The 26539-nt window shown below is 33.0% G+C and overlaps 1 protein-coding gene across 1 annotated transcript in view; it reads left to right on the top strand.

The window, feature by feature from the left end:
• Positions 1 to 26539, top strand: part of CNTN5 (contactin 5) — a 1310719-nt gene that overhangs the window by 901484 nt on the left and 382696 nt on the right. The window contains exon 8 of the mRNA XM_026505289.3: positions 19594 to 19797. Within this exon, the coding sequence (XP_026361074.3) occupies positions 19594 to 19797 (204 nt within the window). The remainder of the gene's footprint in view (positions 1 to 19593; positions 19798 to 26539) is intronic.

The raw sequence follows: 26539 nt of genomic DNA on the forward strand, positions 1-26539 counted from the left end.
GCAAATAATAGACAATGGTTAGCGAAATACCTGGCATATAGTGAGTGTTTACTACATTTAAAGGTACCAAAACTGTATGTGACATGTAAAAGAAAATTTCATTCTTTGGAACAATCAGATTTTGTATCTCCTTTGAGAATCAAGGAATATAATGAGAAGTGAAAGAAGCTAGTAGTAGCCCTGGATTATTTTAAATCAAGTCAGTTGGAAGAAAATGGTTATTAATTCAATGCCAATTGAGTTGGGATAACTTTGAAATTTATGTACTCATATATAAATTGTCCTGTCTCAAAAATCTTCTTTAGCTAAAAATATTATAAATTAATAACATAATTTCACATAATTTCATTTAGGGAATGCTTTCCAGGCATCAAGTATCAAGTCATTTACCTCACTTAAATCACTTCTATTTAATCTTTATATAATATGAAGAAAAGCATATCTCCATTTTCAAACATGGCAACAAAGACTGAGGAACATTCAGTACCTTATCTAAGGTTAACACAGAGAATAAATGGTGAAGGTGAGGTTTAAAAAATTAAAAACTACAATTCTAGCTAAAAGAAATTACTTTCCTTGTATCTGAATTAATATACACATGACTTGACCCATTCTAGATTATGAGTTCTTAGGTTTTATTACTTTTGGTAAACACTAATGTTTGTGTAGCTTTGCCCAGAGTAGACTATCTCTTATGAATTGATTTATCAACCATCCAGTGTTTCTACAATAACTTCTATAGTCTAAAAAGCTGTAAAAAATATGGAATCTTGTAAGTCATGCTAATAAAATACCTTAAAACATGATTTAATAATCTGGAAATTTCTCTAATTTAAGAAACCAATTTCTTTATAAGAAACCAATTTCTTTATCCTCTGTTTAACTCCTATCTTATGTACTTTAATATTTTTTAAAATTGTTTCCTCCTCCTATGTCTATGATAAATTTGCATTTTGCTCTCATTATTTTGAATTAATTTATATAGACTTAATTTTTAATACAATTAAATAAACTCAGGAATTACATATTTCATTCTTTAAAAATGGGAGGGAATTTAAATGACTGAAAAGGGAAGTAAATTAAATGCATTGTTTCAGATTTCACACATAACTTATAGGTCTGTATGTTTGCAAGGTAAATTAATTATGCAGAATCAAACAAATGTAAAACTCATGTAACTGAAATTTCTTTTACACCATTATACACTTTATATGAGGAGAAAAATGACAATCTGATAGTGTCCATGTTGTGTCTTTGTGTCGATATATATTCAACCCAGTATTTGACATATTTTTTATTTTGACAGTTAATTTGGAAAATGGCCTGAAACATTATCAAAATATTAAGATGTATTTGATTCATTAAATCAAAAGTAAATAATGTTCCTATGGTTCTGTGATATGAATGTGACTGAGTCCTCATTCTAATTTAATTCAGCAAAACTTACTGTATACCTATTCTATATATATATGTTGTAGAACTAAAATTATGAAAGAGGTATAGTGCTCTGCCTTTAAAATAAAATGAAAACTGAAATTAAAGCAGTTAGTTTTCACCTATCCATCATCTATTTATCTATCACTTATCTATCATCCATCTATTTATCTATCTATCATCTAATTATTTTTGAAATGAAATTGAAAGAAATACAGTAATCACCAAATAACTCAAATTTGGTTAACCAGGATATATCACTTCTAGATTAATGTACATCGTACATCAGTGGTTCTCAAACAGGAATGATTTTTAACCTCCAGGGGGTCATTTGATAATATCTAAAGATATTTTTGATTGTTATAACTGGTACAGGGGCAGAAAGGGGGTTGTGAGATGCTATTGGCATGTAGTAGGTAGAAGGTAGAAGCCAGGGATGCTGGTAAACATCCTACAATGTACAGTACTGTCTTTCACAATTATCTAGCCATAAATGTCAGTAGTGCTGAAACTCAGAAACCTTGATTTAGATCATAGGAAGCTTCCTGCATTAAGATAATATTCTATATAAGCAATACATTTATACAATATGTACAGTTTAGTTTTCAGATCCTCAAAATATTAGTATTATTAGGGAGTACTCTCAGAAATAAAGATACTGAATAAATTAATGAACTACTATTTCACAAAAGTAAAATTGTAAAGGAATGTTATAGGAGACAAACAAAAAAGAATATGATATTTCAAAGTTATTAAAAGTGGAATGGCCCCATATAGGCCAGCACCCATATAGGCCAGCACCCTAGTGTTCTCATAAAGATACTACAACACTATCTAATCATGAGGTATTTATTTAGGCATAGTATTACAACAATGCCAACACTATTAAGATCTCCTTGGTCACCTTGCACATACACATTTTCATTTTTTCCCCTGATGTAATCATCGGTGGAATTATTGGTGTAGGAGAGTGCTTGCCTATGCATAAAGCACAACTATCACACTGTGTTTTAAAATTGTGGTAATCCTATCTGAGGATTTCATTAGAGAGTTAATAAAATCAATGTGTTGTTGACATTCTATAGGAAAGATCCACCACTGGAAAGTGTGTGCTCTTTTCCCCAGGTAGATTAAGCATTCATTTTGACAGCATTTCTTTGTAATTAAAATAAAATCTCAGGCTAAGTTAAAAGTAATAAGGCAAAAACTGTATAGACAAATCCCAAAATGGTGGTCTGACAGCAAGAGAACTAATAAAAAAAAAAAAAAACAAGGATGACACCATTTTTATTAGCAAGCCTTCACCACAAACTTTGAATCAATAGTTTTCAGTAAAAAAAATAAATAGAACTGTGCTTATAGGTTCTCCTAATTCATTGTGTAAAATTGTTTCTTTCATGTCCTCTCCCACTTCCAACATTTGTGAAAAAAAATAATACTTATATTTTTACTTCTATAAATTCTATTTACTTTACACCAAACTAATTGGCCCTATAGAATCCAGCCAATTGACTAGAATATTGGTATTTGCTTGTTTCATTATTTCATTGCTCATTTCACATTATCATCTATCTACCTACCTACCTATCATATATAATAAAATGCAATATTCCCAAGCCTTCTGAAAAAACTTTCTCATAAATCACTTGAATCATTTTATGTATTACTTTATGAAGGTCAAAACTGTACCCAATATCTTAAATTCCAAAAGATTTATGTTGTGACACATAGTAGGAAACATTTTCACAATTGCATTAATTCTCCATTGACTCAACAATTAGTTAATTGTGTGCCAGTCCCCTCTCACAATACTGAAGGGTATGGTGGTGAACAAAGTAGGTAAGGTTCCTGCTCTATGAAAACTCAAATTGTGGTGTAGAGACAACCAATAAGATATAGAGATGGAGATGGAGTGATAGGAAAAGAGAGAGAGACACACACACAGAGACAGAGATAAATTATTTGATAAAGCTGGTTTAGGTAAGCTGATCAGGGATGACTGCCCAAAGGGAGACATTTAGGCAGAGACATGAAAGAAGTAGTGAGCCACACAAGTATCTGGGAGAAAAATGTTTCAAACTAAAGTAAAAATTAGTGCTTATGTCTTAAGTTGAAAATTGACATCAAGGTCATTGTGGCTGGGATGGGTTGAAGAAAGGAAAGATGGTGCTAAGGTTGAAGAGATAGCAGGGGCAAACTCATGTAGGGTCTTACAGAATTTATAAAATTCTATTACCAAAGGTTAAAGAAATAATATAAGAAAACATCTGATTTCACTAATGATGAAAAAACAAAACACCATTCATCATCAGAAAGAGATTTATAAACTGCTCACTGGGCACTGTGGTGAGTTGGAAACTATTTTAGATGACTAGACCAATGATATGTGATAATACTTTGGGGAAATTCAAGATACCCCCAACTATCTTTAATGGAAATATGACATATTTCTTAAAGTTTCTAAATATAAATTAATTTAAATAATTTTACTTCTTAAATAGATACCATATTTGTACAGTAAGCATAGGACACAGCCACCACTCAAGATGAATATATAATCTGGCAAGGAAGATGATATATACACATAGAACAGAAAACAATGAGAGGTCATAGAACTGATACAGGAGGAATGTGTTGTGTGGATGATAATTAAAGTGTAGGGAAACCATATAATTTATTTAATAATTAAACTGGAACATTTCTGCAAATGAAAGGGGGGACAATTAATAATCTTGCTGGGGAAAATGGTGCAAATTTCACCGTTTCAAGTAAATTAAGACACAAGTTAATGATATGTGTATAGAATTTCAGAAAAGGAGAATTAATTGTAAATTACAATGACTCTTGAAGTCTTCTTCAAGAAAGTGACACTTGCACTTGGCTATTTCTAGGATGTACCTGGGCAGAAGGAAGTTGAGAATAAATCCTAGTCCAGGGGAATAACATTATAAGAGACATATCAATTTAAGAATCACCCTAAAATGAAGCTTTGATGATTGTGAAGAGTAGAGACAATATTGGATGGTTAATAAACAGATGGGTGAGGTATAAGAGTGGAACAGACTAGGGGCACCTGGGTGGCTCAGTAAGTGTCTGCATTTGGCTCAGGGCGTGATCCCAGCGTTCTGGGATTGAGCCCCACATCGGGCTCCCTGCTCCACTGGGAGCCTGCTTCTTCCTCTCCCACTCCCCTGCTTGTGTTCCCTCTCTCGCTGGCTGTCTCTATCGCTGTCAAATAAATAAATAAAATCTTAAAAAAAAAAAAGAGTGGAACAGACTAGTAGATTTGAAATCTCAGGAAAAAAATCTCATATGAGAGAATCACTTAAAATCTATTGGTAGGCATATGACATAAATAGAGTAAAACTACTCTCAAACTCTAGTTTGATGTGAGATGGCAAATTGCAGAACAGCATAGAGTATAAAATGCACAGATTTTAATTCTACATAATCTATATGTTGCATGATACATTGGAACAAGAATAGTATATGGGTATACTACTGGCATGCAAAACCAAACCCCACTTTTTGCATAAATATATTTTTAAGTAAGATTAAATGTTTTATAAGATTTTTAGAGTGATTGCTAGATTGTTTCTGCAAAGAGGGTAAATTATATCTATATCTATCTATCTATATACACATATTAGCATTTTATGTAAAAATAACCACTTAGGAACACTTCCTATATTCCTAAAATTGTTAGCACTTTTTATGAAATTTCTCCCCAAATTTTCTAATCTAGGTATTATGATTATTTATAGATAAATAAACAGAATTGAAGAAGTCAGGTAATTAGTGAAGACCACACAGCTGCTTAGGTGATGGTGACAACATTCAAAGACATTTTTGCATTGGTATGAAGTCCATGACTTTTCTATGTTGCCACATTACATGTGCTCACTGAATTGAGTTTCATGTGGCTCAGTTGAAATAGGAAGCTGGGTATTTACTAACACATCTCATTTCATTCTACTAGGATATGATTGGTGTTAATATCACTGATATTTTAAGCTTTTCCTTCCACTAAAAACAAGGAAAGAGTACTAGATTTAAAAAAAAAATCTTTCTTCTCTGGTCATTTTCTACTATGATGTATCACAATATTTATTTTTTTACAAGTTTTTTATTTAAATTCCAGTTAACATATAGTGTAATATTAGTTTCAGGTGTACAACATAGTGATTCAACACTTCCATACAACACCTAGTGCTCATCAGAGCAAGTGCACTCCTTAATTCCCATCACCTATTTTACCCATCCCCCTGTAACCATCACTTTGTTCTCTGTAGTTTAAAGCTGTTTCTTGATTTGTTTCTTTTTTCCCTTTGCTCATTTGTTTTGTTTCTTAAATTCCACATATGAGTGAAATCATATATTTGTCTTTCTCTGACTTAGTTCACTTAACATTATACCCTCTAGCTCCATCCATGTTGTTGCAAATGGCAAGATTTCATTCTTTTTAATGGTTGAGTAATATTCCGCTGTGTGTGTGTGTGTGTATATACATATACATATATACTATATATATATATATATATATATATATATATATATATATATATATAGTATGTATATATACACACCACTTCTATTTTATCCATTCATCAGTCAATGGATGCCACATGGGCTGTTTCCATAATTTGGCTGTTGCAGATAATGCTGCTGTAAACATTGGGGTACACGTATTCCTTTGAATTAGTTGTTTCATATTCTTTGGGTAATACATAATAGTGCAATTGTTGGATCATAGGGTAGTTCTATTTTTAACTTCTTGAGAAACCTCAATACTGTTTTCCACAGTAGCTGCACCAGTTTGCATTCCCACCAACAGTGCAAGATGGTTCCCCTTTCTCCACATCCTCACTAGCACCTATTGTTCCTTGTGTTTTTGATTCTATCATTCTGCCAGGCACGAGGTGATATCTCATTGTAGTTTTGCTGTGCTTTTCCTTGATGATGAATGATGTTGCACATCTTTTTCTATGTCTTTTAGTCAGTTGTCTTCAGAAAAATGTCTATTCATATCTTCTGCCCATTTTTTAGCTGGATTATTTGTTTTGGGTATTGAGTTTTATAACTTCTTCATATACATTTTGGGTACTAACCTTTTGTCAGATATGTCAATTGCAAATATCTTCTCCCATTCCATAGGATGTCTTCTAGTCTTGTTGGTTGTTTCCTTCACTGTGCAGAAGTTTTTATCTTGATGAAATCCCAATAGTTTATTTTTGCTTTTGTTTCCCTTGCCTCTGGAGACATATCTAGAAAAATGTTGCTATAGTCAATGCCAGAGAAATTACTGCCTGTGTTCTCCTCTAGAACTTTAATGGTTTCCTGTCTCACATTTAGGTCTTTAATTAATTTAGAATTTATCTTTGTGTATAGTGTAAAAAAGTTGTCCAGTTTCATTCTTCTGCAAGTCGTTGCCCAGTTTTTCCAGCACCATTTGTTGAAGAGACCATCTTTTTCCCATTGTATATTCTTTCCTGCGTTGTCAAAGATTAATTGTCCATAGAGTTGTGAGTCCATTTCTGTGTTTTCTATTCTGTTCTATTGACCTATGTGTCTATTTTTGCACCAGTGCAATGATGTTTTGATCACCACAGCTTTGTAATATAACTTGAAGTCTGGACTTGTGATGCCTCCAGCTTTGCTTTTCTTTGTTGAAATTGCTTTGGCTATTAGGGATCTTTTGTGGTTCCATACAAATTTTAGGATTACTCTACCTGTGTGAAAAATGCTGTTGGTGTTTTGACAGAGATTGCTTTAAATGTGTAGACTGCTTTGGATGCATACACGTTTTAACAATATTTGTTCTTCTGATCCAAGAGCGTGGGATGTTTTCCATTTCTTTGTGTCCTCTTCAATTTTTTAAATCAGTGTTTTGTAGTTTTCAGAGTACAGGTCTTTCACCTCTTTGGTTAGGTTTATGCTTGGTATCTTATCACTTTTGGTACAATTGTAACTGGGAGTGATTCTTTGATTTCTCTTTCTGCTGCTTCATTACTGGTGTACAGAAATGCAACAGATTTCTGTACATCGAATTTATATCCTGTGACTTTGCTGAATTCATATCAGTTCTAGCAGTTTTTTGGTGGACTCTTTGGGGTTTTCTATAAAAAGTGTTATGTCTTCTGCAAATAGTGAAAGTTTGACTTCTTCCTTGATGATTTGGATATCTTTTATATTTTTTTGTTGTCTGATTGCTGTGGCTACAACTTCCAGTGCTATGCTAAATAACAGTGGTGAGAGTAGACATTCTTGTCTTGTTCCTGACCACATGGGGCTCCAGCCCCACATCAGGCTCCCCACTCAGCGGGAAGCCTGCTTCTCCCTTACCCACTCGCCCTGCTTGTGTTCCCTCTCTCGCTGCGTCTCTCTCTATCAAATAAATTTTTTAAAAAATCTTAAAAAAAAAAACAGAAAAAGAAAACCGGTAAACTTCTGGACGAATAACTAAAACAAAAAAGGGGAAATATGGAAAAGTAATTAAATCAGGGATAACCAACATATTTTTCCCATTTTAATCTTTTATGTCCAAAGTATATGCATGCCTGAATATCTAACATTTGTATCTTACATGACTATTAGGCTCACAATAATGATCACAATTAATTATTTTAATGATATTAATTTGTAAAAGGCATATTCCTATTTTAAAATGTGTTCTTTAATTGTTCAAAACCCCCTATTATTCAAACTGGACTTTATCATAACATCTAGTTCACAAATAGATTTTGATGATAATTTGAAGAGATTAACTACTTGGAGGTTAAGATAATTATAAATGTAAATATATATAAATATAATTATGAAACTCAAAAACCACCTGATTTTTGCAGAAAATCCCTTATAGAATTAGAAAGAGCATACATTTCAAATAATTCTTGTACCATTTATATTATTAGTATAAATCATATAAGCATTTCTATTTTTTCAAAGAAATCAACTAAAAAATGTCTAGCCAAAAGTTTCATGCTACATGAATTCGTACCAATAGAAGTTTGAAGATTTATTACAGTGATTATATCTCAACAGAGATAAATATGTATTTTATGATGAGAATTTTTTTTTCTGAAACAGGTGAGCCATAGGGACAAACCTCCAGAGCAGAAAATAAACCATATCAGTGTCTTTTGATAGACAATATTCACTACTTCTATATGGTGCATGAGAATGTGACAAATAAATTACCTTCATTAAAGATCTGCATGAAGGATTAATGAGCATTAGTTAAGCTGTACAAGCACAAAGAATGTTTATGAAAAATTACATTGAGTGTAAGAAGTTGAGTGGGAGAGAATCTTGTTATAATAGTTTATCCTACCTGAAGATTCTTTACTGCACCTATATGATAAATGTAACTCAAAAACAACCAAAGTTCTACATTTAACATGCAAAATTTAGGCAAATCACAACTCTAGAGGATTTGGTCCTCTGTGATTTACCTACTAGAAGACAGATAAATCATAAAACTCATATTTGTTTCTGTTACTACTTATCCTGCAACAAGTCTTCAAATTTGCACAGTAAAATTTGCATAGTATTAAATTAAAAGAGGTAAAGATATCTTAAAAATTCACCACAATAAAAAATATTTAGTGTTTTAAATACTTACCTTATGAATTTTCTTTCTCTTTCAATACATAAAACTAAATTAAAATTTAATTATTTTAGTTGTATACAAATGACAAATACTTTTTGGATAAAAGATAATATTTTACTGAATAACACAGAAAAATGAGAAAAACTTTTTTTTTTAAATCAAGGTTTCCATTTTTCTCCCTTTAGAATATTATCCAAGATTAATGCTATCTATTCATCAAGCACTACCATCTTCTAGACTCCTTTTAATTCTAGAAAATACTGGTTAATATAAAAATTATAATGTATGAGAATTTGAAGGTTTACATATTTGGAAAATTCTGTAAATCCTAATGTTAAAGGAGATCAGGAATAAGTATCCATGTTTATAATCATGCAGTAATATTGCTTTTACCCCCATGGACATCTGCATTTAGGCACACTCTGCTGCTATTTTACAGCAGGTTTCTGTGCCGGCAAGACACATCCTTATCATTTTACATAGTTAAGACTCGTGTGGCTCTCTGACAGGTTGTGACTCAGTGGTTAATAGGAATACCCAGAAACCTATTTTTGTCTGGTGAATGGAATTTAGACACTGCTCTGATTAGTTACTACGAAACATGAAAGTTTTAATTGGCAAAATTAGACCCCATATTATATATAATTCAACCTAATAAGTACTTGAAACCCCTGTTAATCAGGTTTTCTTTTTTTAAATAAAAATTTATGCTAAATAAGAATTCTTGGTTAAGTTTTGATTTCTGTATCTTAGTTTCCTCATCATAAAATTGAGTTACCTATCCTTGTAAGGATTACATAAATTAATATACATAGCACACACTGTGTAGTACATACTAAGTGCTATATAAGTTTACTGGATGCTATTGGTGTCACACCCAGATCTCCTTTACCTGGTTAATGTGCCTATCCAGCAGTTGCCCCTTCTCCAGAGAATTTCCCTTATCTAGGGAATTGTGTTCCCTGCCCTCATGGCACTTCACCTACCCCAGCTAGCAGCCAATATCCAACTGATGCAGGGGAAGAGGACACAAAAGGCTGAATCTCTTTACCTTCCACTGCCATACTCACCAATTCTGCAGTTAAATTTGTGTCCCAGAGTCACAGTGAGATCAGTCTTAAACTAATCTCTGGTAGGAATCACATCCTTGCTTAGCTTATTTTTTCCTCCCTGTTTCCTACCTTTCTTAATTCCTTCTCCTGGGAACACGTCGTCCATAAATCACATTCAAAGAATCTCCTTCTCAGATGCCCTTTTCACAAAACTGACCTTCACTATTGTTGTTGTTGTTGTTGTTATTACTATAAGCGGTCTAATGTTTTGATTTAATAAGAATGAATTTAAATTACCTTGGTTATGCCTAAAGGATGGCTCACACAGTCTTCCATTAATTCTCCATGCATGTCTTTTCTTTAAAGTAAACTCTTCATACTTTTGGTAAGCACATCAAGGTGATCTTCCCTAGCAAAATTCTGGAGTACATATATTCTGTTGTTGATTAAGAGCTGGGATCTCTGGGCTTTGACAATGAATTGTGGGAAGTCTAGAGTGAATGCTTTTTAATGCAAAGTTTCAAGCCAAAATTGAACTTGTGCCACTGACTAGCACACTGATTAAGTACATGCTGGTCCCTGACCTGATGGCATTTACAACTCAAGAAAAATAATTTAAAAACCCCTTAGCAAAGCAAGAAATTTAGGTTGCCTTTTGAAAAGAGTTAGCAATGACCTTTATATCTAGACACAGGACTCTTGGGATTTAAAAACAAAAGTCCTCTGTTGTGTGAAGCATTCCACAGAGAAAGTAAAAATAGCTTACTGTCGCCCAGGTGGTGTAATCACTTAAACTCTATGACTTGGAATTCACTTACTTATTCTTTTGAGTTGCAGATCATGAGAGAATGTCAGTTTACTACTGTTTCTTACAAATATTCTTTTCTTTATCTTTTATTTTGCTAAAGGTGTTTTGAGGTATATGCATATAAAATTTTATTTTGTCTTAGTGGCATAATTTTGAAGCAAAATTCTGTTGCGTCTGACTTTAAATAATAAACTAATGAAAATACATGTCTCAAAAACATTTTTTGAAAAAAAAGGGAATTAGTACTTTGCTTTGTTCAACTAAGATAACTGATATTTAAAATAATAATACAGCCTACCTTTGTATTGAAACAATTTCATTTTTTAAACATGGCAAATGTTCTTCATATTCTTGACAACATCTTTAAAAATACTTTGATTCGCTAGGCACTAAGCAAGTGTCAGTTAGACAGCCTTATTCTATTGTTATTCTCAGGATTTTGCATCTAGCTATGTTTTATAGGTTCACCTCTTGACACTTGTAGAAATTAAATCCAAATGTACAAGGTTCGAGGTGAGTCTGCACTGTATCACATCCTGCATTATACTAGGTCATTTATCCTGACCTAACAGCTATTCTTACTGAGTAGTTACAGTGAACATTCTCATTTAAGTAGCTTACATAATCCTCAGCACAACATATAATATAAACCTTACTATCCCATTTTATGGATACTGAAACATGTTCAGAAAGATAAGAATGTAATAATTTAAGTAGTATGATATAATGATACAGTATAGGCTTAGAGTGAGTTGGACAAATTTGAATTCTTCCTCTGATATGTAATTAGCTGTAATTTTCTATTGCTTCCTTCACCTGTTTGAGCCCCAAGCCTTTGATAATGAAGATGATTATAACAATAATAATAACCGACTACGTCTAGTACTGTAGTACTAACCTTACACTAAATATCTCATTTAACCTACAATTTCATCCATTTTATAGATGAGAAGACTAAGACTTTAATAAAGTTAAATAGCGTGCCCAAAGATGCTTAGTCAGAAGATCACACAGCATCTCTGAAACATTGATCTTTGCGACTGCAAAGTCCATGGTCTTATTCACATGTATCTGCCATCTAACAGTGGGTGGGATGGTGGGCTTGGAAAACAGTGTAAAATGTATGATTCATAGTAGAGCTTCTAGTTAGTCCCTTTCCCAGTCCCTGGTAATATCCTAGTGTTTTAAATATAATAATTTATAACTACTTAATTGTTGACACTTCCAGTTATCTTGATCACAGTCCTCATCCTAAATCTAGCAGCCAAAATAATTTTTATATATGATCCATTTATAACTTGAGCGGCTGAGTCACCTTCCTCAACAAAATGTCAGTGAACATGTTTAAGCACAGAATAAATGATTGACCATCATGGAGGCTTTAACCTGAGAGAAAAGTTGGGCCACCTCAAAATTTAATACCCCTTCAACTTTCCTCTAATGTACCTGGTAGAATGAATCATAAAAATACTTCATATATACTTTGTAAGCATGACCCATTGTCTTCTGTTCACAGATAATACATTCCAGACTTAAAACTGCCTACATTATTTTTCAGTGTCTGTATTTAGCCCGACTTCAAATGCCATCTTTGACTCATATTCTCAAGGCCAAATAAGTCTATATAAAAAACTTCACTTCCAGTGAAGTTTAAAATGTGAAAAAAAGGGGCGCCTGGGTGGCACAGTGGTTAAGCATCTGCCTTCGGCTCAGGGCATGATTCCGGCGTTATGGGATTGAGCCCCACCTTGAGCCTGCTTCTTCCTCTCCCACTCCCCCTGCTTGTGTTCCCTCTCTCGCTGGCTGTCTCTATCTCTGTCAAATAAATAAATAAAATCTCTACTTGACTTATTTCACATAAGTCAGGTAGAGAAAGACAATTATCATATGATTTCTCTCATCTATGGAACATAAGAACTAGGAAAAGCAGTAGGGGAAGAAAGGGATAAAGAAAGGGGGGTAATCAGAAGGGAGAGTGAAGCATGGGAGACTACGGACTCTGAGAAACAAACTGAGGGCTTCAGAGGGGAGGGGGGTGGGGGAATGGTATAGACTGGTGATGGGTAGTGAGGAGGGCACATATTGCATGGTGCACTGGGTGTTATATGCAACTAATGAATCATCGAACCTTGCATCAGAAACCAGGGATGTACTGTATGGACTAACATAATGTAATAAAAAAATTTAAAAACATAATAAATAAATAAGTAAATAAAATCTTTAAAAATATAAAAAATAAAAAAATAAAATGTGAAAAAAAATCCACTCTTATTCCTAAAACTTAGAGACTTATAAAAATACATATATAGATATTTTTTATCCTGACCATTTATTCATCAAATATTTATTGAGCAACTACATGCCAGGCATCCTGTTGGGTTCTAACAATATAATGGGGAAGAAGGTAAATTTAATCTCTGCCCTGCCAAAAGTAATTCATGTGGCTTATAAAAACACTTTCTATCACAATGAAGGTATAAGTCAGCAATGTAAAAAAGATATTTCCTATTAATTACAGGTTGTATCCCTTTATGCTTAGTAGTAATGGATAATTAATAAGACAATTCTCTACTATTTCCTTCATGATAACATTGATTCCAAAACCCAAAATGCTGCAAGCTTTCTATAAACAAAATAATTGAGGTGCCAATTTTCAAAGTCGTATTGTTTTGCCAGTAACTTACAAAGTATCTCTATTCAAGTATCTTCACATCAATTAATTCATCAAAAAAAAAAAAAAGGAAGGAGGGAGAAGAGTCAGAGTGGATGATGGAATTGTGAAAATAAATATAATTACAAGGCAATTAGTAAATATTGAAATGCATATGACACATACTCTACCAAGCATCGTCCAGTAAAAATTAATGCAAAAATATATCAAACTATAGGTACAAAGCAAACAATTTAAAAAAACAAAAATTATATTTTTGTAATGAAGAATAAATTATAATTTTAGTTCTTTGACAGATATAACATTAAATCTCACATTACAGGAATAACAATAAAAGGGAAGATTGGGGTTTTGATAAATAGAACCCATCATTTGGAAAATGTTATCACAAACCATAAGACAGCATTTTATAAAAATAGAGAAGCTTCTGATTTTCAGGTTTTCCTTTTAATAGCTGACAAGGATAAAGAATATAGGCTTCCTAGGAGAGTTGCATTATTTAATTGGGTCAGTAAACAAACTCAGATGCTATATCCATTGTGTTCTCTCCAAATCCTTTGACCCGGAGCTTCTGATGTGTACATACATTATTAGGAAGAATGGTTATTTTATAACTTGTGGTTATAGTAAAGAATATTGAAATGAATCATATGTGATTACTCATTGAAATTGTTTTCAAGAACTTCAGTGTCCAGTATGAGATTTCATTCCCCTTTCTCACACTTTTTTCATTAACGGCACTGCAGTTATGAAAAATGAGCATTGTTGCCCATATGGGTACTACTGTTTTCATACTCTGTAGATGTGAAAATATTTCATTTAAGTAATCATCTCATTTGTCAGGGGAGTAAAGACAAGATAGTCTGTTTTGTGACACTTAATCAATTACAGCAATTGTGTTGAAAGTCTGCAAGGCATAAAGCCATGAAACCTGGACCCTCGATTAGGACGATAGACAGATAAAGCCCACCTAGAAACTTTCTTACTACCAAAATTTTAAGAATGATGTGTAAATTAAAGAAAATTTCATTATATAGCCAAGCTTACAAGAAAGAAATGGAAATCCCCCAAAGTCAAAAACAAATAACTAAAATAAAGGGCTAACTAACTAAAATCTAGGAATAGTGTTAATCCTGAGGAGATCTTGGAAGAAAGGTGGATTACTTGTGTCATGGAAATAGACCCTAAGGTCTAGGACCTTGAGGATAAATGTTCATACTGAAATAAAACACAAGTCTTTGGGTCTGCCTGAGAGGGGAAGTTAGAATAATGTATGCACCAAGCCAGGCCTATAATTGGCTTTGCCCTCAGTGAACTAGAATGACTCTCACTGACTCATAGTGAAAGATAAAAAAATCTCCCATGAGAACCCAAAGCTTCAAGCTGTCACAACATATGAGCTTGTTGGCCAAAGATATACTACCACATAGTATCAAAAATGCACTCATGAAAATTAACGTAAAAGGCAATCCCAAGCTAGGATGCACAAGACATCTCAAAAAAGTAGTCATTTTTGCTAAAATAGGGAGTCACAGAAGAATTATATGAAGAACTTCTAAAACATTTTCACTTGTCTTAGTTAAACAAGCTATTAAAGAGAACCTTTTAAAAATGGGAAAATAACAATTGACCAACTAGTCTCAACATGCTTCTGAAATGAATAATAATATTAAAATTTTAATACTTAATAAATTGATTTGTTTAAATACTTTTAAGGGCAAAGTACAATTTATATGAAACAAAGTGGTATATGGAACTAAAGACTATGACACCAAAGCCAACTATGTTTTACTAGCTTTCTGAATTTTATAATCTTCAGGCTCTGACATTTTACTAGAAATATAATTAATGCTTGTTTTTTATGATAGTAAAGAAAAGTTTCAGAAGGATATTAAATAAATGCAAATAGATAATGAAAAACCTTATAGGAGAAAGTAAGCAGCCGTCTTAAAAGTTTTAACCCAGTTCAATATTTCCATTTTGGGGACAATGAGAAAATTCAATCCAAATTCAGGTTGTCAGCTTTTCTATTGTATACCATTTCTACTTTTTATCCTTCTTAGAATTATAAAATGCTTTGTTATGCAAAATTGAAAACTTATTTTAAAAACTTAATAAGCGTGTTTAATCCCCAAATACTCATTTACCTGTAAAATTTGAGAAAATGCCAATTTTATATACTTTCTTCCTATTGTAAAAATATTTTATAAACATTGACTCAATAAGCACTATAAGAAATAGTATTTCAATGAATCTTTAATTTTTCACTGCTTTCTTTTTCTCCAAATTTCAAGTAACATAAGCCAAAAATTGAGATAAACCCAGTAAAATCTAATTTTAAATAAGTTGCAAAAATATCAAAATATATGTGAGTTATGTGTGAACAAATGAAACTCTTATTATAACAATTAGAAGAATTCATATTGTTAAATGTGAAAAGTCCTTGAATTTAGAGTCTAATTGAGAAGTGTGAGAACAGAATGAAGTATTTCAATTGTACTCTGGGTTTTCTTTGAATAAAGCCACATCGATAACACTGATAAATTCTTAGTAAAATATCAAGTGAACTAAAGACAGCCAAGTGTATAACTGTGGCTATAAAAGAGTTTTCTTTAAAACATTTGTTAAAATATTTGAAAGTTTTTATATTGTATATGTGTATTATAATTATACATTAATGCAATATATCATTTCAGAATTCTCAAGCATCTGCTACAACTATATTCTATGCCTTAGAACTAATAAATATTGGCTAAATCTTGCTTAGAATTAGCATTCAAACATTATTAAAATTTTTTATGGAAAACAGACTAATATTTAAACACCAAGGGGTGCCTGGGTGCCTAGCCATTTAGCATCTGTCTTCTGCTCAGGTCATGATCCCAGGGTCCGGGGATCCAGCCCCATGTTGGGCTCCCTGCTCGGCGGGAAGCCTGCTTCTCCTTCTCACACTCCCCTTGCTTGTGTTCCCTCTCTTGCTGTCTCTGTCAAATAAATAAATAAAATCTTAAAAAAAAACACCAATAAGTCATCCCTTTGCTATTTTCTTTATATTTAAGTGAAATATATAGAAAAAGCTCCTAATAATTTTTTGGAGGGAGGGGATAACAGAAATGTTAATTTTCATATGTTATAAGTACTTACTGTGGTCAAGTTTTTGGTTAAATTATCTTATTTGAAAATTTATGAGCAGGTAATATTATTCTCATTTTTTAGTGAGAAAACTGAACATCAAATACAGCTGAATATTTGCTTAATTTAAACCATCTCTAAATAGCCAAGTTAGGACTTGGGTACATTGCCTCTGGAAGTTCTAATGAATTGAACCAAGTGAAGAAAACACATAGGGGGAGAGGAGAATTTGGGAACAGAAGAAATACTGTTTTAATGTTTATCAGTTGTATATAGAATATACCTGCCCAAGAATATGTCTATGAAAATGTTTCTGATCCTTCGTAGAAGTTAGTCTATGACACCACCTTTCTTAAACACATATTCATGAAAATTAATGATTTACCTTTACTGTACATATTATGTCAGTTCAGTTAAGATTAAAAAATCAAATAGTAATAGTAATAGATTACGGAGGAATTCAAAGTTAATTGATCAATAAATAAAGTTCAAAATTAGTTACACTGACTTTCAATATGGATGAATAAGCTTCAGTCTTTGCTTGAGTATCCAGAAAGTCTGACTAAACTATATAGGGCCAGGTCGATGAATTTGCTTTTAACCGCTCATGGTAGGTAGGTAGGAGAAAAGGGACCTTGGAATCTACTTTTTCAATCATAACATAGGTCATTTAAACTCTTACTTAAATTTTAATGCTATAGACTTACACACAATGCCTGTAATTCCTCAATTGTAATCTGATTTTGATCCTCACTCATCTATTGAAGTTGCCATTCAGTGATATCCCACATGCCAATCTTAAGTAACATTTTCCTTTATTTTATTGGGCCTTTTTCCTTGTTTGACATTATTTAATCTTGTGGAAATGGTTAAGCCATTGATACCTATTAACAGTGCATTTTCTTTATTCCTTTGAGTCCTTCCAGCAGTCTCTTCTCTTTTACCCTGTGAACACTTTCTTACCTTTATGTAGATGTCCGTGCTTCCCTGAGTATCTTCTCACCATATCTAATCTTCTTGATTTATCTCACCTACTTACTTGGATTCAATTGTACCAATATACTGACAACCCCCAAATTTAACCTTCACCTCATCTTTTCTTTCCTGGACTTCAAACACATATTTGCCAACGGCTAGAACTCCTTACCCAGACTTGCTTCATAGACTTGCAACTCAAAATGTCCTGAGAATGAACTAATAATCTTTCTCCTTAAACTAGTTTGACTTGGTGTATTTCCATTGAACTCTTGCACCATCCTTTTCCCAGTCACCCAAGAAAGACATGAGTATTCCTGGACTAGGACTATTTATCTCTTTCCTTGCCTTACCTTTGATATATTTCTTGGACCAACATCTTTCTTCTCATTTTTATGATCATGGTTCTGATTCATATTTCTTCAGCCTTCACCTTTATTATGCAATATTATCTTATTGTTCTCTCCTGCAATTAAATCCAACCTTTTCAGAATCACCAGAATAACCTACTAATGTATGTATCTATGTCAACTCTTTCTTGAAAAACATCCAGTGGTACCACATTACATACAAGATTGAGCACAAGCTCCTTAATATAACATACATACACCATGTTAATCTTTGTTTAATAACTTGGATTTACCTCTAATCTCTCCAAACTCTTCTCTTACCACTCCCTTCCTTGAAATTTTTGGCCCAATAACACAAAACTTTTTGTTTGTCCATTCATACCATCCAATCCTTGTGAAAATGAAATTTCTCTTGGCCTCCTTTTTCAAGTATATGACTGCCTTATCAATTTCTCTAACTGGATATCAGATATTATGTCAAATTTTATTTGCCAAAATTAAATTCTTAGTTTTACTCCACCGACATGTCCAAAGAACTGCTCATTCTGTAGTCTGCCCATTTTAGTAAAAGCAAATATATTCTCCTAGTTGCTCAGTGAATGAGGCCCCCTTGACTCCTCTTTTTCTCATATTTCATAATGAATCCCTTAGCAATTCCTGTCAACTCCACAACCACATTTTTACCAGAACCAATACTGCCACTACCACTACCATTCTAATGCAAATAATTTCTATCTTTCATGGCTATTTTGAAAATAGCCTCTTAGGCTAGTGGGCATTATTCCTCTTCCTTCTCCTCTGGGTGCCTGCTTTGTCTTCACACTGTCTTTCTTCTATCCAGTAGTCAGAGAGAGCTTTTAAAACATAAATTCACATGTTCTTCTCACCCCTATCACTCTCTTAATATGCTTTAGTTTTCTTCATAGTACTTATGCCACTTGACATATACTTGCATATTTCTGGTTTCTTCCCACTATAATGAAAACTCCATGAGATCACAGACTTTTTTTTTTCACTTAGAACAATGCCTGATCTATTGTGACTCTCAAACAATATTTGTTGAGTAAAGAGTAAACGAATGTATTTAGGTGTCTCTTACCTCAGGTAGTTTTCACTGATCAACATGACTGCTTAAGTACCCCTCTTCTGTGCCTTCTTTACAATAGAGTACCTATCTCCATGTCTTTATTCCATATTGATTGATAGGTTTGGGTAAATCTCTCACTAGATTGATCTTTGAGAATGAGAAACTGTCTCTTTTATCTTTTTTTAAATTTCAGTGCTATCATAGTGTCAATCATGCAATACACATTCAACATACATTGGAATTGAATGGATGGATGGATAGATACATGTTAAGCATCCTTAAGAAACATTTCAGATCTATAATCATTAAGAACAATAGTCCTTTGAACATAAAATACTAAATTATATATGTATCTGGACCAAATATATATGGCCTTGCAAGATATCTAACACTTAGTAAAGGATTTGTTGTTTGAGCTTTAACTGTTAGTAAAATAATCTGTATCTTTCAACAATTGAATTTTGTGTATTTTCAGAGATCATCTATAGCTGGGTATTTAATGAGTTCCCTTCCTTTGTGGCGGAGGACAGCCGGCGGTTCATTTCCCAGGAGACAGGCAACCTTTATATTTCTAAAGTCCAATCATCAGATGTTGGCAGCTATATTTGTCTGGTGAAAAACACAGTGACAAATGCTAGAGTACTTAGTCCTCCAACACCACTCACTCTACGTAATGATGGTAAGTTGCATGGCCTGGATTAAAATGGTCCAGCCACCTCAACTGTGAAAAATAAAGATGTGTTTCTAAACATGTAAGCCTAATACAAATATTTTTTAATTGTCATATTTAAAAATTCCACAATTTTAGTCTGTGATTTTACATACCTTAGAATAAAAATTTTGTCATAAGAAAGTGATGATTTTTGGATGAGAAGTGTTAACCATAATGCTATCCTAATCCCAAAGAGAGAGGGAGCATCTGAAAAGAGGAACTGTAATAAAGACTCCAGTTCTTTTCTTTGCTCTTCAGTGCCTCTATATAACATATGTGTATGAATTGCAAGCATTTTATAGGTTCACTTTTCATTACTTTTTTATTTTAGCTACCTTCAAATTGAATGTTCAGCTTTTAATACTTCATAGTATAGTTATAATTGTTATTATTACTTTTCCAATAATAGAGGCAGTTGGAACTTTAACTTTTAAGTGCAATTCAGGCAGAAATTATGATTTTATAATTATAGGTACTGCAATATATCTAAAGTATCTTCAAATTTAAACACCTCATTTGTATTTATAGACATTTACAGTTAAGCATTGCATTAAAGAAGTCAAGTACTATATTACCAGTTGATATATGATATGTGGCTTGCTCTGTCATGCAATAAAAAATCCATGAAGGTATTATTAAGAAGTGAGCTTGAGAATCCTGATTGATTGTCAAGCTTAAAAAATAATCTATTTCAACATTACTCTTTTATATGCTTAGTTTTAGAATATATGCTGCTGCAGTGTATGCCCAGAGTTTCATGACAAGATTTTTGCTTACTACTCAGTTTCTCATTTTATATATTTGACACATACATATGTACACATATATAATATATATCTTATCCGGTAGAAAGTACACATACAATATCTAGTTAAGAGATGAAGAAGCCGATATTAGAGACATGAAGAGACCTGACAAAGGTCACATAGCTAGGTAATAGCATGGAGGAATAGCTGGGAAAGAAGAATGGAAATTGGGAAACAAATTCAGAATATTGAAAATGGCCAGTTGAAAGGTGATGAGGGACAGAATGAAAGCAGCGGTAATGGCATTGGAGAACAGGAAATATGCAGGATATTAAAGAGGCAGAATTACTAAGAATTAATAATTAATTAAATGTTAGGCTCTAGAGTAGGAAGAAGTTTTGGCACAGCTCATCTAATGCATGATGATTCTCTTCAAAAGAAGCGATAACACAGATAAAGGAAGAGATTGGGAAGTTGGTAAATGTGAGGAATTCAGTTTTTAATATTATGAGATGAGATTTTCTTGGGAAATCCATATGGAAATACCCAGTAAGAATTTAGATCCATATGCCTAATATATTTAAAAGAGGGCTAGACTAGAGAAAGATATTTAAAATTCATCATTGTGTATCCCCTCACTGTACTTAAAGCTATGATTATGAATATATTGTGTCAGCTTCAAGATTATATGAAAATATCCATATGGTGAAAAGAAAAAAGGAAATAGATAAGATTTTTAAAATTTATTTAGTTAAAAGCTTAGATTAAGGCGATTTTCTATCCCCCATTTCCATAGAGTTTCTGAGCATTTTCTCATTAATTCCTTAAGAATTTAAAGCACCTTTGCCTGAAAATTGTAAAAAAAATTGCTGACTAGTCAATAAATAGTTCCATTAACACTATCCATTTATGTAATAATATACACTTGGATAGTGGCTGAGGTTGACAATGGTGGTCTTATTTTCACATAATTGACCTACAAATTACACCGATAATGATGAGAGAAAGTAGCACATGTATAAATTAGAATCCAAAAACTGTTACCAGTTTCGCTAGTACTTTAAAAGTTCAGCACCCAGACCCAGATGTATTGCTTAACTTTATCTTTTATCTTCCACGGTTAAACATTTCAAGAATAATTTAAAAAAATTTATTGATATTTAAACTCCCTTGTTTCTCTGTCTTTTATTGCTACTGTTTGGCAAAACCTTCCGATGAATTCAACTATGCCCTTAATCTGTGACTGCCTTGCGAATCTGAGATCTCCTAGAGAATGACACTCACCATTGACTCATGGTTGCCAAATTCAAATGGTCTTTCAGGAGTGTCTCTCAATCCTACTAAGTTTCTGTGGATGGCTAATCTCCCTAAGAAGCTTTTCTGTTTTCCTTAAACTGGACTGCCCCATCATCAGCACATCACAAAAGCTATATGTTATTAAATTCATCTTCCTACTAACAAAATTAAATCTAACTACATCTCCATCCATACTGTTTTTCCCCCAATCTATTTCAGTAGAATTCCATACTGTCCCTCCTCCTGTTAGCACCAATCCCTCCATTCTTAACTGTTTCCTTTGGCCTTTACAGTACATTACACTGTTTCATATATAACTAGTACTATGTCTACTAACCTAATAATTTTTTATACTAACTGAATTTACTGATGCAGTTGACATTGTTGACTATTCGTTTTTCTTTTATGAATATTTGTATTTAAAAAAATCATTATTTGAGTGGTACTATAGGAAAGGCTTAATAAAGTCAATAAAAAGTAAAATGAACTGTTATATTAAGGTTAATATTTAAGTTAAAAAGAAACAGGTGGAAAACATTTTCTGAATTTCAGTGATATCATTCAATGACAGTTTTATTTAAGATTTTATAAAAGGAGTTCAAAAATTCACATTTCTTCTTTCTGTGAACTATCTAAGGTTATTGTTTTCTCGGTGGTTGTCTACTGTTTATATTTTATTATAGTAAGACATTTATATCAAATGAATGTAACACTTTAATTTTTTTTCTTTTGTGAGGTTCTCATATAATGCTAGAAAATATCTATGTTTCTTGTTTAATCAAGTTTAGACAATAATTATTGACTCCCTTATACATATCAGTATATATATATATATATATATATATATATATATATATTTCTTCTATCCTCCTCCAATCTATATTTATATAATAGTTTTCCACTGCTTATCTTTTTAACTTTGATAATGTACTTAAATCTTTACTGTTCTCTTAACTCTTGAAAAATAATTCTTGACTTCGTACTAAATAACATATTTTTTATCTCTATTTTTCCTTGACCCTTTCTATACTACATTTATGTCCTTTTACTGTTACACTTTTACAAGTGTTCTAAACTTTCCCATGGACTAACTGTAAAAGCTGAAAATCAAATTTACAAATTATTACTGTATAATTATTATTCAATATCAGATTGTTACAGGTTTTTAAGCTATTTTTAGATGTGTATGCTGTACTAGATATGTTTTTAATAAGTGAAACTGAATATAACAAGTAAGCTAGTGACATTAAGAATTTGATACACTTTGTGGTTTTTCTTTTTTTCAAAGATTTTATTTATTTATTTATTTATTTATTTATTTATTTATTTGACAGAGAGAGACAGAGCACAAGCAGGGGGAGCAGCAGGCAGAGGGAGCAAGAGAAGCAGGCTTCCTGCTGAGAAGAGAGCCCAACGCTGGGCTTGATCCCAGTCCCCTGGGATCATGACCTGAGCTGAAGGCAGATGCTTAACCGACTGAGCTACCCAAGCACCCCGGTTTTTCCTTTTTAAAATATTGAATGTAGTTTTTTCTTAAAATTCTCCTAAGATACAATTAATAGTATTAATAATAGTGTTGAAATATAAACATGAGTCACCACACAGCAAATGGTAAATGAAGCCATTAGTATGGTTAAGAAAGTCTATGAAGAGAGTATGATATGAAGAGATATGAGCTTAGGACCAAGTCTTGTATAATCCAAATTGCATTGGAAGAGTAAAAAATAAAAATCCTACAGAAGATAATGAGAAGTCAGAGAAGTAATAGGAAAAACAGAAGCATAGTATCAAGAAAGCCAATGGAAATGAGTTTTTGAACAAGATGTGAGCATACAGCTCAGAATGGTGACTTGGTACATGCATTTGTTGCCTCTTTCCTTTCTGTGACAAGAAGAAATCCATATCATTAATGAGAATGCTGGAGGAGAGAAAGTATGTCATTAACAAATGAGACATATTGATACATTTCTGGGAGAATAAGGGAAAATGTGAATTAAAGTGTTAAACAGGTGGAGAAAACTAAAACCTAGAATAAAGTTAAAAGGATCTAAAGAAGGGGCTAAGGATCTGTGCCTAGTGGAAGCCTAGAAAAGCTTTGAAATCAAAGTTAGCCGTCGGAGGGGGACATAAGACTGAACAAAGAGGGATTAAAGGTATGTATGAGGAACAACTGTCTCAGTGAAATATTGAAATCCCACCCTTCCCTATACCTACATGCAAAAAGAGCAAAGGACAGATCTCTTAATAATATGAATGAACTTTTCATGGAAGATTAAAGTATTTAATATGATGGTGATGCACAATATAAAACCCTCTTTTTCTGGCCTTTGGGTGTCTGCAGCCTGAAAGCCAGTTCCTTGCACTCACATCAAAGCAGAGCTGACTGTCCACAAACTTCACCTAGATATCCCCCACCCCTACCTCAGAAGGGAACCAGTTCTATAGTTAACCCTCACCAACCTCCAAGCTTCTCAAACTTTACATTTACATGCAATCTAAGTTAACAGTTTTTATTAAAAATTACTGACCTTGCTGAATGGTTATAGAATTCATACCAGGATAATGTGTGAAAAATAGGAAACTTTTAATATTACTCCAAGAGAGGCACAGATTAGACTGGAATCATTTTTAATTCAAAACTTTCATATCACTATTTGATCTCTCTTTAAAAAGAAAATAATTGAAAAGTGTATTCATAAGAAGGACATATTCCTGAATGTTTTCCCAAGTAGGTGGCATATATTAAACACTTAGTCTGAAAATAAAAATAGAATACAATTGTAGATTAATCCATTTATTGTGGCACGGTCAGCTGCAATTCCTGCTGGGTTTTAAAAACCTCTCAATGCAGAGACAGACATTGTAATGGATATTTCTGCCAACTTTGCAAACACCTCTGTAGGGGTTTGAATATAAAAATTACATTTAATCTGCTGTGACCATACGTACAGTTAGCTATGAAAATCATTTCAAGAACATTGTGTCTTTACACTTGTCTGGGGAAAAAAAAAGTAGACCTTTCTAAAAATAATAGAAGCTATACACATAGGCACATTATTTCCTATAAGTACAAGTAAAATTTTACTTTATAAAATGTATTATTGTAGAATGTATTGTCTTAGCTTGGGTTTTCCTAAAGCAAATATTGAAACAAAATTTGCTTGTAGGTAGTTAATTGGAATTTATCCCAAAGAGCAGGAGTGAGGAATGGGGTGGACTTGAGACATGAAACAGTTTAAAGCAGGGGTTGCATTATGGAGATGACCACTTCTACAGGCCACTGGAGCTTCATCCCATAGGAACAGAGCCTTATGAAATGCACTTAGAGCAGTCTCCTTGGTGGACATATCATTGACCTTCCATCTCCCAATTCCTGAGCGTGACACCACAAGCAGTTAACTCTGCACTTGCACTGTTGTCCTCAAGTTGCAACTGTGTGAAACTTGTTGCTCTTGCACAGACCTGGTTACAGGGGTAGTTGAGGAGTAAAAAATCTGGCCAAGATGATTTGAACTGACATTTAAGAGGTGTCTAAAACATAGATGAAGCTTTAGAAGATCTGAAGTGCACGAGTGGTGCGATTAGATGTCCCTCTGCTGACACTGTATGAAACTATCCTGACATATTCACAAATGTGTATCCCATACACATATCCCAAATGTGTTAGATAATTTGTGATGTACTAAGGAAATAATGGAGGACAAAACAAATACAGTAAACATCCTCTTAGGGAGGATATTAACCTTAGTACTGAATAGTAACTTGCATCCTAGGATCGGCTTGTTTTCACTGAATGCCCCATGAGGCCAGGGTCACATATCATTTCATTAAAACCAAAACAAACAAATCTAGCATCAAAAGCATTTATGAGTAATACCAATTTTTGCTAATGGTTTAGACAGTATTTAATGAAGTTCTGGCCTTCCTACAACACAGTAAAATTTATTGAACAGTCCCCTTTAGCCACATCTTTCTTTTGCCAAATTTTCTTTCCTGCAGCTGCCACATCTCTCCCTCAAAACATTCCTAATTCTCGCACAGCACAGCCTCTAGTCTCCCTTCAGAGTCTCACTGTCTCTCTTTTAATTATGGCAATTTCATACTTCTATTTCTCCTCTCCTCTGTGTTTCCAGCATAATTTTGAAGATTTTTTGTCTAACTTTATTTTTGTGTAATCAACATTTATGTTTAATTACTACATGTAAGACATTGTTCTAAAAACTTAACAAGTGTTAAAGTGAAAGGGTGGAAAATATATAAAAGCAAATATTAACTAAAAAAAAGTTGAACTAGTTCTACTGATATCATACAAGATATTAAACACATTTCTAAGGATAAAGAGAATCACCACATTCTGATAATAAGTTTAAATCTTAGAGAAGATAGAGCAAAGCATCTTCTTACTATCTATTATGTACAGGACCAGGGTACTCATTTCTCTTCCAGTCCAGATGGGATCTTTTCCTATAAGATATCCCTCCTTCCTAAGCCAGAATTCTCTCAGCCCCCTTCCCTAGGGCTATAATGGCTCCATAATATCCACAGAGAGGAAAGAAAGAAAGAAAGAAAGAAAGAAAGAAAGAAAGAAAGAAAGAAAGAAAGAAAGAAAGAAAGAAAGAAGAAAGAGTGGAAGGGAGAGAGGAAGGGAAGGAGGAAGGAAAGAGGAA

Source organism: Ursus arctos, unplaced genomic scaffold, assembly GCF_023065955.2.
Source record: "Ursus arctos isolate Adak ecotype North America unplaced genomic scaffold, UrsArc2.0 scaffold_22, whole genome shotgun sequence".
Classification (NCBI taxonomy): Eukaryota; Metazoa; Chordata; class Mammalia; order Carnivora; family Ursidae; genus Ursus; species Ursus arctos.